Source organism: Zingiber officinale, chromosome 7A (genome assembly GCF_018446385.1).
Source record: "Zingiber officinale cultivar Zhangliang chromosome 7A, Zo_v1.1, whole genome shotgun sequence".
NCBI lineage: Eukaryota > Viridiplantae > Streptophyta > Magnoliopsida > Zingiberales > Zingiberaceae > Zingiber > Zingiber officinale.
The window spans coordinates 130,864,705-130,884,774 of NC_055998.1; the positions used below are offsets into that span (position 1 = coordinate 130,864,705).

The window sequence follows — 20,070 nt, forward strand, 5'->3', positions numbered from 1 at the left end:
ATGGAGAGGCCTCTTCGTCTTGCATCACAACACTCCATTTCTGTTATAGCAATTAATGGAGGGAGAAGGCAAAGCTGAAGGAGAGGAAGCCAAAGGACATGGCCATGGATCAGTCTTCTTATTTGCAGATTGGGTGGACGTTGTGCTGATGGTGATGGGAACCGCGGGAGCTGTGGGAGATGGATGCTCGGTCAATTGCCTTCTTCTCTTCGCCAGCGGAGTCATGAACAGCTTAGGCTACGGCAAGGCTCACAGCTCTGGCCTTCTTGACCATGCAGATTTCATGAAGGACGTAGAGAAGGTAGTACAGCTAGCCCTAATTTCTTTTGCAGCCTTAATTTCATGAATTTGAGGTTTTATCATTTGTCTGCAGTATTGCTTGTACTTTGTGTACTTGGGATTGGCAGTGCTGCTGGTGGCCTTTTTGGGTGATCAATGCCTATCCATGATCTTGTTCAGTGATTTAGTTATTATAGAATTATATCTTGCACACATTCATATAATCGATTTGTTGATCGATTGACCGATGCTTCGCAGAAGGGTATTGTTGGAGCAAAACGAGTGAGAGGCAGGTGCTGAGGATCAGACACAAGTATTTGGAAGCTATTCTGAGACAAGAGGTTGCATTCTTTGATTCACAAGAGGCAACAACAGCAGAGATCATTAACAGTATCTCAAAGGACACTTCTCTAATTCAAGAAGTGCTAAGTGAGAAGGTAATTAATTAACTGATTGAGTTATTTAGAAGAATATTCCCTTTTTGTTCTTCCCAAAAACCTAGCTAGTTTTTTTTTACTATTATTATTATAAAAAAAGGTCTTTATTTAAAATATAAGGATTTGTCAGATGATTAAGTTTGATTTGACATCAGATGAGTAGTTATATCAGAAACCCTAGTAGCTAGGGTTATAGAAATACCCTAGTAATTAAAAGATGTTTTATTATCAAATATTTGGTAAACTAATAAGGAACCAATAGCTTTTTTAATAAGGTTTTAAAGAACACATGAAAGATAATGATGATAGAATCAAATGGTACAGTCTTTAGATTCTTTCAAGAAGAAGAATAAAGGGATTCTTTTTGCATCAAATTCCTTGTATTTGTGTTGATTTGAATGGTCAACAAGTTAGAAATGGCAATGGTATGAAAAACAATAACATCCTTGATATCTAAAGAAGTTTAACTTTGTTGCTTTCGTGCATCCAATATAGCATTAGGACATCTTGTGGTAATAATATGTAATAGAATTCTTTCATGAAACTTAAACTTTTGTCTAAATGAAATAATTTGAAAGTCTTAATTTGCTCAATTAGTTAGAAGTTAATATTTTTAAGAGCTTTAGATTTTGATAGTAGATATTTCTCTTTACAAATTTATTGAATAGTAAAGAAAATTAGAGGTGCACCTTCAGTTCTTTACAAGAACTAGCTTTAACATAATGAATAAACTAATGGAAATTTTAAAAACTAATATTCCTTTTGACTTCTTTTTTATTTAAAGGGCATCTTTTTTGCCTTGAAAGTCCATGAATCAAATTCCTTGTCTTTAACAAATTGGCATGGTATTTTAAACAGCAATATTCTATATTAAACAATTAACTATTTAATTTAGAGTTTTGTATATAAAACAGCTTTAGATGTAAACATTGATCAAAACAATTCACAAATGTTAGTATTTTTTTTTTCTTTTTTCTTCTTTTAAAAATTGCTTTAGAGGTATAAATTTACAGAGTTTAAGTATTAATATTGCCAAAAAAAATACTTTTAAATAAATTGATCTGAACATTATTTTTTCCTAAATTTAAAATCACTTATATTCTTAAAAAATATAAAATCATTGATAAAAGAATATTATATTTCCATGGGAAAAGTGTTAGGCACCACATGCAACACATAGTAAGCAATTGACTAGCTATGATTAGAAAGGAGTGACATGCATGGAATTGTGCTTGAATTTATTAAGAGACTTGATTAGTTAGGAATTGAGATTTATATAAATCTTATTTATTACTAGTTTTGTTGGTTATTATTTTTAATCAGTAGGTTTAACTATAAATTATGCATATGAGTATAAATCTAATCCATTAGAGTGATCTAATTTAGGTTTATTGGGTTTCGATTATTAGATGTAGACCTTGTATGTGTAGAACATATAATCCTGCATCTATTGTCATCTATGGGTTGATAATAGATATCCACTAGATATACGCTGGTCCTAAGGATTTAGGGATTAATTTTGACAGAACTTTTGATTCCCCATTGACCTAAAGTTTTTCAGCGTCATCATCCCTAAACCCCTTGGAAGACCTTCCTTTTCTTTGCGTTGCATCTTCTTCCACGGAGATTATTTCTAGGCGGCCGTAAAGACAAGGATGACTTTTCAATTATGTTTGTTGTCATATTTATTTATGTATTTATTTTCTTATGTCATGTTCTCAATGAAACGAAGATTCATGCTCATCTGTTCTTGTATTTCCTATATATGAATTCTTATACGATTCTTAGAATCCATGCGATTTAGGTATTTTAAAAAAATCATCAATTGGTATTAGAGTCAAGACCCTGTTTCATGATTTTATGGCAATACAGTATATGATTTTCGTCGATTTGTTGTATGTATGCTAGATTAAGTTTTCCTAGTATAATATAATTTTTTATCATCAAAAAATCATATATGAGAAAACTAAGATAGACTTTTTTTTTTTTTTTTGAGTTTTTCATGTTTCTAAAAAGAATACGAAGAACGATAAAAAAATCGTCACTGTTTAATCTAATTTTAGTTAAAATTGTGATGATTCAATCGATTGCTTTGGTCGAGCAATCGATTGTCGAGTCTAAAATTTTTAACAAAAAAGATTAAAAATTTCAATCTATAAATAGCCTTAAACTCATGATCACTACATCTATTATCAATGGATTAAAATTATTTTTATTCAATTGAGATTATTTTTATTTCGATTAAATTTATTTTCTTTATCAATTGAGATTCTTTCCTTTATTAAGTTAGCTTTTAATTGAAAATAAATTCTTTTATTCGTAAATACTTTTTTTTACTGTTTCATGCTGAAGAAAAAATATACTGTTTCGGTGAAATGTCATTTAAAACAACACATACTGTTTTGTTTAAACAATGTTGCATTAAAAAAACGTAATGCGTTTTTTTTCTCTTGGCACTGTTGTTGAAACACTTAAAAAAAATAAAAAAACATGAATAAATAAATGTACATTAATTTTTTTTTAATGCATGAATAATTAAGGGATTAAGTAGTATTAAATAATACTATTTAATTATAAAACTTGAAGAAAATTTTAATTTCTTAAAGGAAGATTTTATATATGGTCATGTAGTGGTATATAGTAGACTTTCAAATCGATTCAGATAATTGATTGCATAAAACCAATCGATTGTCATATGGTATCAATCAATTGATAAGTTTAATTTGGAGTTGTTAAGGCGATTAAGTAATTTCTGTTCAAATTAAGTTCCTAGAATTTTCTTGAGTCTATCCACACAACGTGCTACTAAGTTGAATTAATGTGTCGGCCCAAAGAAAGACACCTTAAGTAGGTTTAGTGCATTTTATGTTGGTAGACGTGTATATATATGCTAAAAGTAATCAACCCAAAAGAAGATTACTTTTATGTTAGATATATCCATAAGGTAGCTTACAACTATAGAACAAAATATTATTTTGTTCAGCTCATACACAAAATATGTCAGCCCAAAGGAAGACATATTATGTGGTCGATTAAGGTTGTTGTGAGGTATGGACCAAAATATAACTCATATAAAGTATCATATTATACGCACAATGGGTCTGCCCAAAGGAAGACACATTGTGTGACCAATTAAAGTTTGAGTTATATTAGAGAGCATTGCTAATAAATAATGTGTCGACCCAAAATAAGGCACATTGTGTTGTACTTGGTATCTCATAAAGAACTCATTTATATACATTTAAAATTTTATTGTATTTGCATAATTTTATATTATTTATATGTTTTTGGCTTTAGTTAAATCGTGTGCTTAAATAAATTTTTCTATTTAATTCCAGTGCAATTTATAACTACCAGCATTAATAACATCCCAACAGTAACTGCCTAACTGGTTCAAATTTTTCTGAATGGAAAGAATGTGTGATCGTAGTCTTAGGCTGCATGGACTTAGACTATGTATTAAGGAATGATCGTCCAGCACTTCTAACCAGTGCTAGCACTATAGAGTAGAGGACTGAATTTCAGCTATGAGAGAAATCAAATCGCATGTGTCTGAATATCATGAAGCTTTCCATACCGGCACCAATAAAGGGCTCAATAACAGAGGGAGGAGATGCTAGGTGTTTTCTGGACCAATTGGCAGATCGATTCACCTCAAATGAAAAGGTCGAGACTACTATACTTCTTATGAAGTTGGTAACCATGCAGTACAATTGTAAAGAAAGCATAACGGAGTACATTATGGAGATGTCCAATATAGCGGCAAGTCTGAAAGCACTAAAACTCGATATGTCCGAGGGTATGTTAGTGCATTTTATCATGATGTCTATGACTGCATGGTTCACTCCTTTTAAGATATCGTATAATACTCAAAAGGAAAAGTGGACATTAAATGAGTCTATTACACAATGCGTGCAAAAGGAGAGGAGATTAAAGATTGAGACATCTGAGAGTTCTCACTTAGCATCTAGTTTTCAAAGTGCGAGCAAGAAACGAAAGAGAATCAATAACAAAGGAAAAGAAAAAGGAAAATAAACTGTAGATTTTAGAGGCAATGACCATAAGGAGCACAAAAAGAAAGATAAGGAATCCACTTGTTCTTGTTTTTTGCAAGAAGAAATGTCATATGAAGAAAGACTGCTTCAAGTACGCCAACTAGCATGTAAAGAAAGGTAAACTTCTCAACTTTATTAGTTCGAAAGTCAATATAGCTATTGTACCCATTGACAATTGGTGGATAGATATCGATGCTTCTACTCACATAAGTATCACTATGCAGAGTTATCTCAGGAGTCGACTTTTGCTTAATGGTGAAAGATACATCTATATAGGAAATGGAAAGAAGGTTAAAGTTGAGTCGATTGATGTTTTTAAGCTTTGTTTAGGAACTAATATTTTTCTGAATTTAGAAAATACTTTTATTGTACCGTCTTTTAGACAGAATTTAATTTTAATTTCTTATTTGGATAAATCAGGTTATTCTTGTTTATTTAGAAATAGAATTTTTAGTATTTTCTTAATTTAGTGTTGGTTGGCAATAGTTCCTTAGTTGATAAGCTTTATAAATTGAACACCTTTACTTCTATGGTTGACAACGTAATAATGCATAGTATAGGTACGAAACACAAATTGACCGACGAAAATTCTTCCATGTTATGGCATAGGCGTTTAGGACATATATCCAAAGAACGGCTAGAAAGTTTAATGTCACATGGAATTCTCGATTCCCTTAATATGTCAGACTTTGATTTTGCATAAAGTGTGTTAAGGGGAAAACTACTAACAAAAGGAACAAGAAGACCAACCGTTATAATGACATTTTGGAACTAATACATACGAACGTATGTGGATTATTCCCTAAGCATATTGGAATGGACATACATATTTTATTAGCTTCATAGACGATTATTCCAGATTTGGTTATCTGTACCTTATTCATGAGAAATCACAATATTTGGACATGTTCAAAATTTTCAAAACCGAAGTTGAACTTCAACTAGGTAAGAAAATTAAAGTCATCTGATCCGACTGTGGAGGTGAACATTACAATCGATAGGATGGATCAGGTGAACAACGTCCAAGACCTTTTGTGAACTACCTTACTGAGTGTGAGATTGTACCCCAATATACCATGTTTAGTACACCCAGTCAGAGTGGTATAGCTGAGCATCGCAATCAAACCCTAAAAGACATGGTAAGAAGTATGATGGCTTCACTTCTTTACCATAGTCTTTGTAGGGTGAAGAACTCAAGACTGTTGTTTGCCTACTCAATAAAGTACCTAGTAAGATAGTAACTAAAATCTTATTCGAGATATGGACGGGTAGAAAGCCTAGCATTAGGAATTTACATGTTTGGGGTTATCCAGTTGAAGCTAGGCCTTACAGGCCTAATGAAAGGAAACTGGACTCAAGAACAATTAGCTGCAATTTTATAGATTATTCTGAAAAGTCAAGATGATATAAATTTTATGATCCCTCTAATAGATCCTTCTTCGAAACGAGAAACGCCAAGTTCATTGAGGACAGTGAGAGTAATAAAATCAGGAAAGTATCTTTTGAGGAAAGCATTGGCAGTCCTCCTATGGTCACTACTAGTGCAATCAGTAGCGGTATGCATGATTACCATACCGCATATTATGAGAATCACAGATCCAGTGAGCATAGTGAACCAAGATATTCCCATGACATCTCCAATGCAATTAGAGGAACATGCCACTAAAATTGAAGTATTGTCTCATTTTGATAAGCAAGTACCTCAACCACCTCAAACACAAGTGTCTTTAAGGCGATCCACAAGGGAACGGAGAACCACGAATTTTCATGATTATGTTTATCTCCAAGAGTATAATTTTAGCATAGGGTTGGAAAGGGATTCTACATCTTTCCAATAAGTCAAACAATGTTCTAACCCTAAAAAGTGGATTAACGTCATGCAAGAAGAGTTAAAGTCTATGGCAGACAATGACGTTTGGGAACTTGTCGAATTATCTGAAGGAAAGAAGCTCATTGGTTGTAAATGGATATTTGAAACCAAGCGGGATTCAATGGAAAATGTCGAAAAGTATAAGGCTCGTCTTGTTGCTAAGGGATTCACTCAAAAAGAAGACATTGATTATAAGGAGACTTTTTCACCTATGTTGATGAAAGACTCCCTTAGGGTAATCATGGCACTTGTAGCTCATTATGATTTAAAGCTACATAAAATGGACGTAAAGATTACATTCCTCAATAGAGACATAGAGAAGCTTATATATATGGTGTAACCAGAGAACTTTGAGTCTCAGGACTCGAAGCACCTAGTATGTAGATTAAAGAAGTCTATTTATGATTTAAAGCAAGTGTCCCGTCATTGGTACCGAAAATTTGATCAAGTAGTTACCTCATTTGGATTTAAAGAGAACTCCGTTGATCAGTGCATATATGTCAAGTTCAGTGGAAGCAAGTTTGTTATACTTGTTTTGTATGTGGATGATATATTACTTACGAGCAACAATAAGGGTATGATGCATCAAACCAAGTCATTTCTATCTGGTAATTTTGAAATAAAAGCTCTTGGTGAAGCATCCTTTATTTTAAGCATACAGATCTATCATGATCATTCAAGAGCATTCTTAGACTTTCACAATAGGCCTATATTGAAAAGATATTTATAAGATATGGTATGCAGAACTGTACACCTAGTGACACACCTGTGTCAAGAGGTGACAAGTTCAATTTACAGCAGTGTCCATGGCTTGAACTTGAAATAAAGGAGATGGAACAATTCTCATATGCGTCAGTAGTGGGATGTCTCATGTATGCACAAGTTTGTACTCGACCAGATATAGCATTTATAGTGGGGATGTTAGGCAGATATGTAAGTAACCTAGGACCATTGCACTAGAAAGCGATAGAGAGAGTGATGCGGTATTTGCAAAGAACTAAAGGACATATGCTCACGTATCGAAGATCAGATCATTTGGAGATGATTGGATATTTAGATTATGATTTTGCTGGATGCTTGGATAGTAGAAGATCTACTTCGGGTTATATTTTCATGCTTGCTCGAAGTGCTATATCTTAGAAGAGCATCAAGCAGACGCTAGTAGCCACTTCTACTATGGAGGCAGAGTTGGTAGCATGCTACGAAGCATCCAATTACGGGATTTGATTGCGGAACTTTATCACAGCATTACAGATCGTTGATGGCATTGACAAGCCACTAAGGATCTACTGTGATAATAAAGCCACAGAACTTTATTCCAAGAACAACCGCAGTTCGTCGAAGTTTGAGCACATCGACATCAAGTTTCTAGTGGTTAAAGAAAGAATTTAGAGTAGTCAGATTATGAAAAAGCACATCAGCACAGATTCCATATTGGTCGATCCACTCACCAAAGGCTTAGTGTCTAAGGTGTTTCATGCGCATGTTGTGGATATGAAAGTCCTTATGGAAGAAGAACTCATCTAGTAAGGGTCTATATTTATTTTATTGCTCTATATTTGATAATAAAGATAAATATTTTATTTTAATTATTATACATACTTAAAGTTCAAAACATTAATGGAAATTTATATGTTTGTTTGACACTCTGACTTGTTAGGATCAAAAGTAGCTAGAGGGGGGGTGAATAGCTCGTCGCGTTCGCTCGGTGTTTGGCGTTGCTCGGCGTTGCTTGGCGTTGATTGTTTCTTCAAGAATATGCAGCGGAAAATACACAAACAAATACAACCACGCTAACACTAGGATTTTACTTGGTATCCACCTCCAAAGGAGGTGACTAATCCAAGGATCCACACCACGCACGCACCCTCCACTATGAAACACTCCTTTTCGGTAACTACCGAGGGTGGAGAAGCCCTACAAGACTCTCGGTACAAGAAGAAGGAAAGGGAAACAAAATACAAGCACAAAGCTTACAATGAATGCAGAAAACCCTAACCCTAGCTTCTCTTCTTGCCTTTGATCCGCCTCTTGACTCGGAGAGCTTCCAAGAACCTTCAAGAACTGGCGATCACGAGCTTTGAGAGTGCTGTGGAGGAGCTGGCGAAGATCTGAGATGAAACGGTGAAGAGATGCCGAAGGAAATGAACGCCTGCGGCCTTTATCGACGCCAACGGTCGGATCCCGATCGATTCGAATGTTCCCAATCGATCGGGGAGGCTTTGGATCGATCCACGGATCGATCCAGAGCGCCTCTGTGCTCTGGAAAAGCGCCTGGATCGATCCACGGATCGATCCAGAGCGCCTCTGTGCTCTGGAAAAGCGCCTGGATCGATCCACGGATCGATCCAGCGCTTATCGCGCGAAGCAGCCGCGTCCCAATCGATCCACTGATCGATTGGAACATCTGGATCGATCCACGGATCGATCCAGAGGCTCTCTGTTCGCTTAGGAGAAGCCTGGATCGATCCACTGATCGATCCAGCTCCTGGATCGATCCACTGATCGATCCAACACTTGGTTTTTGCCCAAAACCAAGTTCCAAGCCTCTCAAACCAACATCCGGTCAACCTTGACCTGTTGGTACATCATGCCTAGCATCTGGTCACTCCTTTAACCTGCTAGGACTTCCCACCAAGTGTCTGGTCAATCCCTTTGACCCACTTAGACTTTTCTATTCATGCCAAGTATCTGGTCACTTCCTTGACCTACTTGGACTTCCATCAGATGTCTGGTCAATCCCTTTGACCTATCTGTATTTCCTCGTGCCAAGTATCCAGTCAATCCTTTGACCTACTTGGACTTCCCAACACCAGATGTCCGATCATCCTTGATCCATCTGGATTTTCCCTTGCCTGGCTTCACTCACCAGGACTTTCACCTAGCTTCACTCACTAGGGTTTTCCATCTGCCTAGCTTCACTCACTAGGGCTTTCACCTGGCTTCACTCACCAGGACTTTCACCTAGCTTCACTCACTAGGGTTTTCCTTCTGCCTGGCTTCACTCACCAGGACTTTCACCTAGCTTCACTCACTAGGGTTTTCACCTGGTTTCACTCACCAGGACTTTCACCTAGCTTCACTCACTAGGGTTTTCACCTAGTTTCACTCACCAGGACTTTCACCTAGCTTCACTCACTAGGGTTTTCCTTTTGCCTGGCTTCACTCACCAGGACTTCCCTGTCAAGTATCCGGTCAACCTTGACCTACTTGACTCTTCTTCAATCAATTTCTTATTGTCAAACATCTAAACTCAAACCAAGACTCAGCTTGGTCACCCAGGTCAACCTTGACCTGAGGGATGTTGCACCAACAATCTCCCCCTTTTTGATGTTTGACAATACCACAATAACACTTACAATACCACATGTAAGTTAGGCTAATCCTATAGCCTCAATCTTCATGCCACTAGGTAATGAACATATAAATTAAGCTCTTCATTCTCCCCCTACGAAGGCACACTCCCTCTAGGTAATGAAAGCCTAACTTACACCCATTCATAGGTCCTTTCATTCTCCCCCTATTGGCACACATCAACCCATCTTTGGGCACACATCAACCCATGCCCCAATTTTGGGTATACATCAACAAATCCATTTGTTGAAAACTCTCCCCCTGAAGAGTTGCTCATCGTTGTTCACAACATCACTCGTTGTGATCAACACGATAATGAAGGTCCCATACCCTTCATTTATCCTTAACTTCTCCCTCAATGTAGACAAATACCCAACCTTGAGCATTATCTAACCACTTGAGTTCTCACTTGAAATAATGAGAATATTCACTCCCCATTTCAAGTTCAAAAGCTCATACATGAGCATTTTCTTTAAAGAAGGTTAACCACCTTCCAAGGTTCATGAAAAGTAATTTTTCATGTCTTTAAAGAGTCCCTCCCCCTAAAGACATGGTGGTGACTTCTGTCATTGCACCAACAATGACTTGGAATCCCTAAACCTTTAGGAAACCCAAATTTAGAAGTTTTGAGGTTCAAATACTCAAAATTTGAAACAAACCTCAACCTAAACTTCAATGAAGCCTTCCTTAACCAATCCATCCTTATTTTCACATGAAAACACCCTTTGTATGTATACAAATGTATTTTAGGGGTTTGGAATGGTTACCTAGATTCAAAGAGGTTCAAAGATGCTGAAATCAAGCCTTCCCAGCCAAAATCAGCAACTTGGATCGATTGGAGTTGGGTTCCAATCGATTGAACCTTTCTGAATCGATCCACTGATCGATTCAGACTACCTGGATCGATCGGCTGATCGATCCAGCGAGCTTCTGCTCGCGGGAGACTTGCCTTCTGAATCGATCCACGGATCGATTCGGGCACTCCAATCGATCCATGGATCGATTGGAGCTCTGATAGTTGCTGAAATTCCATTTCAGTCAACTTCAGAAACCCCTAGAAAATTCTAAAAAAATCCAAAAATCATGAAATTTCGTGTAGACATTATTTAGGGCATATACTATCAAAGAAAATTAGTTTTCTATGAAAATACATCATATTTTCAAAGATTGACACAAACTTGAAAACTTGCAAAAACTTTAGTGTTTTTCTTCAAGTTTGTGTTTAACTATTCAATGGTGATTACTATCAAAAGATAGCCTTCACCAAGGTTTTCCAAAAATATTTTAAAAACATTTTCAAAACCAATATCCCATCATGTTCCTTGGGCATAATGCACATGACTTGTACATTATCTTTCCCAATGATGGAAACACACATAACTATGTGTTTTGATGAACCTAAAACTCAAAAGAATGCACTAAATCAACATCTTGAGTTTTATTCATCTTCCTAACATCTCACTTGTATCTAATGTGCACTAATCACATACAAGTCACCTTATAGTCTTTGTGAGATGTAGATTTTGGTTTTTGCCCTAATCTAGAGATCATGCATATCTATCTAGGCATTTTAGAAATATTAGACATCCACCTAGGATGTCACTTGTCAATAATTGTTGTTAAATGTCATTCGTCCTTAATTACAAGGAATTAAACTTAATGCATGATTATGTTATGGCATACATCAAAAGAAAATAATTTTCAAAAGAAATTATCCTATTACTACATGATGTATGAATGTCATGACATGGTATTTTTTTTTGAATTTTTCATAATAAATCATGAATGCAAAACTAGACATGATGTCATGGCATATGATGGGCAAACAATCATGGCAAGATTTAGCATAAATAAAATATACCTAGATTAACTATCTAAGTATCCTTAAGGTCTTAGCTAAACTTACAACTTAAACCTAGATTGCCCTAAAGTGCTACAAGAGAATGCCAAAGCCTAAATTGGCATTTCTAATTTCCTTGATTTAATGTATGCCAATTGAAAATAAACATGTCCTCAAATGTTGGCATATTCCATTTTTCCACAAGAGTGGCACTTTTAAATTAAGGCCCGGATTGCCTTAAATTGCCTAAGAACATACCAAAATCCCAACTTGATAGTTCTTATGAATTTCCCAATATGTGTCATTTAAGATTAAAATCAATTCTTCCACCATTAGGCACATTTTACTCTTTCAAGGAGTAATCAATAGGTCCATTTCATTTTCAAAGGTTATCTAAAACCTTGAAAATGCTCCTTGAGTGTCAATTTCCTCAAAGTTAGGTTAACTACCCTTCTAATCGGAGTTGACACTCTCTAACCCATCTATGGGGTAGAGAAGATGCTCCTAGGAACCCAACACCTATTGGTGCTCCTTGGATGCTCTAGGTACTCACTAGGGATAACTTCCCTAGATACCTTCCTAGTGACCTTGTTGGGCTTCTTAGAAGCCTTGGTCACACTTTCTAGGTCAACTCTAGGGATAGCCTCCCTTGTGACCTTGTTAGTGACTTTCTTAGACTTCTTAGAAGTCTTAGTCACTTTGGTTGCAAAGATATTTCTAGGGATATCTTCCCATGTATCTTTGACTTGACCTCTAGACTTAGGGTTTGTTCCATAGCTATATGGAACCCTATGATAACTAGGCACATCCTTTTTAGCTTTGGGTTTGTATCCCAAACCTCTATAGCCATTGGATGACCTTTGTGCTCCTAGCCCTAGGTATTGCTCATTTTGCCCTTTAAGGATACTCTCCATCCTTTTTAGGGTCTTTTCTAGTTTGTCAAGTCTTGACCTCAAGACTTGATTTTCTATCATTAAATCCTTAGGTTTTGGTCCATGAGCATTTTTTATCTTTGGCATGTGTCTATTTTCCTTAGTGTTTTCGCCTAGATTTTTACCTACAATCCTAGCCTTAGGTGTAGTAGTTTTAGCATGAAAAGTTATATGTTTTTCTTTAACGCTATCATGCTTTCTATTTTCATGGTAAATAGCATTAAAATGATATAAATTTGAACTATCATGCTTTTTACCATAATGTAAAGGAGTAGGCTCAATAAATGTTACCTTCTTCTTTACCTTAGAGGCTCCCCCTTGACTAGAGCTTCCTTGAGCCTTGACCACCTTCTTCCCCTTGGGGCATTGACTTCGGTAATGCCCTTTTTGATTGCAAGAGAAGCACACAATGTGCTCCTTGCTCTTCTTTGTTCCGGGGATGGTCTCCTTGAGCTTCTCCTTTCTTTTTTGTGCCATTTGGCCCTTTTTCTTGGCCAATTTGGGGCACTTGCTCTTGTAGTGCCCATGTTCCCTACATTCAAAGCATATAATATGATTTTTATTATTAATTGAAATGTTTATACCTTTGCTTGTAGGGGTGGCATCTTTCCCTTTGGATCCGGAGGTAGAAGCTTCCTCTTGATCCGATCTTGATTCTCCTCCATTTGATTTTTCTTGACTCGTGGAGGTAGAAGCTTCTTCAATCTCTTCATCTCTTGACCCGGATGTAGAAGCTTCTCCTTCTTCTTGATCCGGCGTCACCAAGGATTGCTCCCCCTCAATCCTAGAGGTGGAGGCTTCATCATCTTGAATATGAAACAAGGAGTATGCTCCCTCCTTGTTCCCTTCGTTGCATTCCCTTGAGGATGAAGCTTCTTGGATTTCTTCTTCTTCGGAGGTTGAGCATCTCTCAACCTTGGAGTCCTCCTCTTGATCTTGCTCCAAAGAGTCACCCTCTCCGGATTCTTCATGATCTTGTACAGTGGAGGGGATCTCTTCATGAAGCTTGGCCAATTTGCTCCATAGTTCCTTTGCATCTTCAAATTCTCCAATTTTACAAAGGATGGTGCTTGGCAATAAATTGACCAAAAGCTTGGTCACTTTGTCATTGGCCTCGCACCTTTGGACTTGCTCTTGGCTCCACTTGCTCCTCTTGAGAACTTTTCCCTTTGAGTTTGTTGGAGCCTCGAAGCCTTCCATTAGAGCAAACCATTGCTCTATCTCCATCATAAGAAAATTTTCAATTCTTGATTTCCAAGAATCAAAACTCGTGGAAGTGTATGGTGGAGCCACCCTTGTGTCAAATCCAAGTCCATCTTGGAATTGCATCTTGAAGTTGAGCTTTTTGATATCTTTGACTTTGACAATTTTTGCTTCAACTTCTTCACCCTCTAGCTTTTCTTGTTATGCTTGACCCTTCCGGCGATGATTCCGATGAAGAGCGGCCTCGCTCTGATACCACTTGTTAGGACCAAAAGTAGCTAGAGGGGGGGTGAATAGCTCGTCGCGTTCGCTCGGTGCTTGGCGTTGCTCGGCGTTGCTTGGCGTTGATTGTTTCTTCAAGAATATGCAGCGGAAAATACACAAACAAATACAACCACGCTAACACTAGGATTTTACTTGGTATCCACCTCCAAAGGAGGTGACTAATCCAAGGATCCACACCACGCACGCACCCTCCACTATGAAACACTCCTTTTCGGTAACTACCGAGGGCGGAGAAGCCCTACAAGACTCTCGGTACAAGAAGAAGGAAAGGGAAACAAAATACAAGCACAAAGCTTACAATGAATGCAGAAAACCCTAACCCTAGCTTCTCTTCTTGCCTTTGATCCGCCTCTTGACTCGGAGAGCTTCCAAGAACCTTCAAGAACTGGCGATCACGAGCTTTGAGAGTGCTGTGGAGGAGCTGGCGAAGATCTGAGATGAAACGGTGAAGAGATCCCGAAGGAAATGAACGCCTGCGGCCTTTATCGACGCCAACGGTCGGATCCCGATCGATTCGAATGTTCCCAATCGATCGGGGAGGCTTTGGATCGATCCACGGATCGATCCAGAGCGCCTCTGTGCTCTGGAAAAACGCCTGGATCGATCCACGGATCGATCCAGCGCTTATCGAGCGAAGTGGCAGCGTCCCAATCGATCCACCGATCGATTGGAACATCTGAATCGATCCACGGATCGATCCGGAGGCTCTCTTAGGAGAAGCCTGGATCGATCCACTGATCGATCCAGCTCCTGGATTGATTCACTGATCGATCCAACACTTGGTTTTTGCCCAAACCAAGTTCCAAGCCTCTCAAACCAACATCCGGTCAACCTTGACCTATTGGTACATCATGCCTAGTATCTGGTCACTCCTTTGACCTGCTAGGACTTCCCACCAAGTGTCTGGTCAATCCCTTTGACCCACTTAGACTTTTCTATTCATGCCAAGTATCTGGTCACTCCCTTGACCTACTTGGACTTCCATCAGATGTCTGGTCAATCCCTTTGACCTATCTGTATTTCCTCGTGCCAAGTATCCAGTCAATCCTTTGACCTACTTGGACTTCCTAACACCAGATGTCCGATCATCCTTGATCCATCTGGATTTTCCCTTGCCTGGCTTCACTCACCAGGACTTTCACCTAGCTTCACTCACTAGGGTTTTCCATCTGCCTAGCTTCACTCACTAGGGCTTTCACCTGGCTTCACTCACCAGGACTTTCACCTAGCTTCACTCACTAGGGTTTTCCTTCTGCCTGGCTTCACTCACCAGGACTTTCACATAGCTTCACTCACTAGGGTTTTCACCTGGTTTCACTCACCAGGACTTTCACCTAGCTTCACTCACTAGGGTTTTCCTTTTGCCTGGCTTCACTCACCAGGACTTCCCTGTCAAGTATCCGGTCAACCTTGACCTACTTGACTCTTCTTCAATCAATTTCTTATTGTCAAACATCTAAACTCAAACCAAGACTCAGCTTGGTCACCCAGGTCAACCTTGACCTGAGGGATGTTGCACCAACATGACTGTGATATCATTATTTACCACTACTATTTAGCATTTGGTATTTGTAAATATTATACAGATTCCTTTTAGAATCATAAAGTTGATCATGATTTATCATTACAGTTTAGCATAAAGTATTTCACAAATATGATCTGACCTCTTTTGAGGTCATCTTAGGACCAGTTGAAACTTGACATGTATTAATCGCATTTCATGTAATTTCACTCTACACATTTACATCTTGAACTATGTCATTAATGACATTGGTATTGTGATTATTGTTGGGGTTTGTTATGATCATATGCAGTAGCTATGACCTCATTAGTCATATACTAATGAAGTTAATGGACCAGATTATTTATAGGGATATTCTATACCCATAAAATTTGATACCAACTGAAGTTTTACTTGTATTTCATATACAACTCACAAATAGCCCAAGTGGAAGATTGTTGGTTATTATTTCTAATTGGTGGGCTTAATTGTAAGTTCTGCATATGAGTACAAACCAAACCCATTAAAGTGATCTAACTTAGGCTTATTGGGTTTCGATTTTTGGATGTAGACCTTGTATGTGTAGAACCTATAGTCCCGCATCTATTATTATCTATGAGCTGATAATAAATGTCCACTATATATAGGGTTGGTCCCCAAAGGTTTAGGATTTTAGTCTTGACAGCGCTTTTGGTTCCCCATTGACCTAAAGCTTTTCAGCACCGTCACCCCTAAGCCCTTTGGAAGACCTTCCTTTTCTTTTCGCTGCATCTTCTTCCATAGGGATTATTTCTAGATGACGCTAAAGGTAATGATAACTTTTCAATCAGGTTCCTTGTCATATTTGTTTATATATTTATTTTCTTATGTCATGTTCTCGAAATGAAGATTCATGCTCATATGTTCTTGTATTTCCTATATATGAATTCTTATATGATTCTTAGAATCCATATAATTTAGGTGTTTTATTAGAATCCATATAATTAAGGTTTTTTACAAGAACCATCAAGTCTAACTCAGTCAAACAAGTTACTTTTATTATTTCAACAAATGTTTTCTTTAATTAATATTTATCTCTTGTACCTTTCACTTTAATATCTTTATTTTCAACAAATGTTTTTTTAGTTTATATTTATCTCTTATACCTTTCACTTTAATATCTTTATTTTTGCTAACCATAAATCTCTATCCCTCTTATTACTAGGAGTCATATCATCTCAATATATTTTCTTTCATTTTATTACTCATTGAACCATATTGCCTTGGGAGATTTTTTTTTTCCCACTTACTTTTATCCTTTTTTTTTTAATTTCACTTATATCATAGCATTTCTATATTTGCTGCATTGATATTTTGTTTCTATTGTCCCCTATCAATATCTATGATAAGTTATATCAAAATTTTCTTATAACATAAGGGGGATGATGATCAAACAAAATAAAAGCTACTCATTTCTGTTATATTAACAATACAATCTAATATATCTCAAACCCTTTCAATAATTTAATGTTCACTCATGTTAATATTTTATTAATTTAATGTTTATAGTATGTATTAAAAATTCGTTTTATATGTTTATTTTTTCTAGTTATCTTAAAACTTTTAAGTTCAAAGTTTCCTCAATTCAAACTTCATTAATTAGCACCTTAATATATGTAAGTGATATGCATTTAAAAAGTTTAATGTGAAATATGATTATAATGCTAAAATAAACTTGCAATAAAAAAATATTTGTCATACTTCTATTAGCTCAAATCAAAATGGCAATAATGATCTTAATTATATATAATTTTTTATTGTAATTACTAAATATCTTTTTTCTCTTCAAAGTTTAGCTTTCTAAATACCAACCTTTACAAAAAAATTCAAGATATGGACATCAATTTAAGTAGCTTTTTAATCCGGCACTAAAGCATTTTTCAGAATTTGGGACGAATTCTAGAACAAAAATTTATCTTATGATTATCAAAGAATTTGGCAAGTTTTTGTTACCAAATTCGTTGTCATTTTTGCAACAAATTTATTATTCGTTGCAAACTTAGGAACAAAAATGGCAACAAAAAAAATTTTATCACCGAATTTGTCCCCAAATTCGTTGCAATATTAGGGACAAACTTGGCAACAAAATATAATTTGTCATCAAATTCGTCTCCAAATTTGTTACAAAAATAGAGACAAATTTGGCAGAAAATTTATGTGAATTCGTCCCCAAATTCGTACCTAAGTTTGCAACAAAAATAATTTTCGTTATAAATTTGTATACTTTTTTGCAACGAATTTGGGGACAAAAATTTTATTCGTCGCCAAATTCGTCCCCAAATTCGTTCCCAAATTTGCAACAATCCATAATTCGTTCCAAAAGTTGGCATCAACCATTTTGGGACGAAAATATTTTCGTCCCAAATTTTGTCCCTAAAATTTTTGCAACGAATTTTTTTTTTAAATTCGTCCCCAATTTTGTCCCAAAATACCTTATTTTTTGTAGTGACAAACTCCTTTGAATATCAAAATTTTGTTAATGGCTTAGTTAAAAATATCATACTTTCAACTTCTAAACTCTTAATCCAACATTCAAAAGTAATATCATTCTTAAATATATTACAACTTTTTACTTAAATTAATTACTCTATAACAACTTCATTAATTAGTTTACCATTGATTATATCATATATTTTATGTTGTGAATCTTACAGTGTTTATCACTTTTCCCTTCAATTTTAATTAACTATTTGTTCAAATAATTCCATTCTTCAAATTAATCAATCCTTCATCTTTAACCTAATAAATCCTAACCTCTACTCATATGTACTCTCCAAGAATTGATAACACAACTGATAGTAGTCGTATAAAATAAAAATTTCTAGATCAATTCACTCAAGCAAAATTCTATGTGCCTGCATGGAATAGATTTATCACAAGAAATTATATAAGTTTATTAGCAAAACACAAAGCTTCAAGATCACCATGGACATGGACATGAAGAAGAAGATCATGTACTCAATTCCATGAGCTCTGCCTGTGCAGGTGCCGCTTTTCATCATGCACTCTTCCACCTTCGTCTCCGGCCTCGTCTTCTCCACCTACTTCTCCTGGAGGCTCTCCTTGGTGGCGCTTCCCCTCGTCCTCCTCCTCATCATCCCCGGCCTCATCTACGGCAAGTACCTCCTCTACCTCTCCCGCAGGTCCCGCGAGGCATACGGCAAAGCCAACGCCATCGCCGAGCAGGCGCTCAGCTCCGTCAAGACCATCTATTCCTTCACCGCCGAGAAGAGCATCGTGGAGAGGTACGCCGGCATCTTGGACATGACCGTGAAGCTAGGCATCAAGCAGGGCGTCGCCAAGGGACTCGCAGTGGGAAGCACGGGCTTGTCCTTCGCCATCTGGGCCTTCCTTGCTTGGTATGGGAGCAGGCTGGTGATGTACCATGGAGAGAGCGGTGGCCGGATTTATGCAGCCGGGATTTCCTTCGTTTTGGGCGGATTGTAAGAAAGATTCAATTTTTCTTCTTCTTCTTCTTCTGTTTCAGTTCATGGATCGATTCATGGTTGATGCAGATCTCTGGGCATGGCGCTGCCTGAGGTGAAGCACTTGACGGAGGCATCGGTGGCGACGAAGAGAATAGTCGAGAGGATCAACAGACGACCGCGGATCGATGCGGAGGATCAGAAGGGGTTGAGAATGGAGGAGATGCATGGCGAGGTGGAGTTCGAGGGCGTCCGGTTCGCGTACCCTTCGCGGCCGGAGGCCGCCGTGCTTAGGGACTTCAGCCTCCGGGTCCCGGCGGGGCAGACGGTGGCGTTGGTAGGCACCAGCGGGAGCGGCAAGTCGACCGCAATCGCGCTGCTGCAGCGGTTCTACGACGTGGACGCCGGCGAGGTGAGGGTCGACGGCGTGGACATCAGGAAGCTGCAGCTGAGGTGGATCAGAGGAAAGATGGGGCTAGTGAGCCAAGACCATGCTCTCTTCGGGACGTCGATCAAGGAGAATATTCTGATGGGGAAGCCCGGAGCCACCGCCACGGAGATGTACGCCGCCGCCATGACTGCGAATGCTCACAACTTCATCCGGCAATTGCCGGAGGGATACGAGACCAAGATCGGGGAGAGAGGCGCGCTTCTATCCGGCGGCCAGAAGCAGCGGATCGCCATCGCCAGAGCAGTCATCAAGAATCCTGTCATTCTTCTTCTCGATGAAGCCACCAGCGCGCTCGACTCCGAATCGGAGAAGCTGGTCCAGAACGCCCTCGATCAAGCCTCCATGGGAAGAACAACACTGGTACGATAAAAAAAAAAAAAAAAAAAAGGAAAAGCTTCG

General features: G+C 37.7%; 1 protein-coding gene across 1 annotated transcript in view; it reads left to right on the top strand.

The window, feature by feature from the left end:
- Positions 1-20,070, top strand: part of LOC122002579 (putative ABC transporter B family member 8) — a 22,429-nt gene continuing 2,359 nt past the window's right edge. Inside the window, exons 1-5 of the mRNA XM_042557793.1 lie at positions 1-301; positions 374-428; positions 538-716; positions 18,781-19,238; positions 19,311-20,031. Coding sequence (XP_042413727.1) covers positions 56-301; positions 374-428; positions 538-716; positions 18,781-19,238; positions 19,311-20,031 — 1,659 coding nt within the window. The 5' untranslated portion in view covers positions 1-55. The remainder of the gene's footprint in view (positions 302-373; positions 429-537; positions 717-18,780; positions 19,239-19,310; positions 20,032-20,070) is intronic.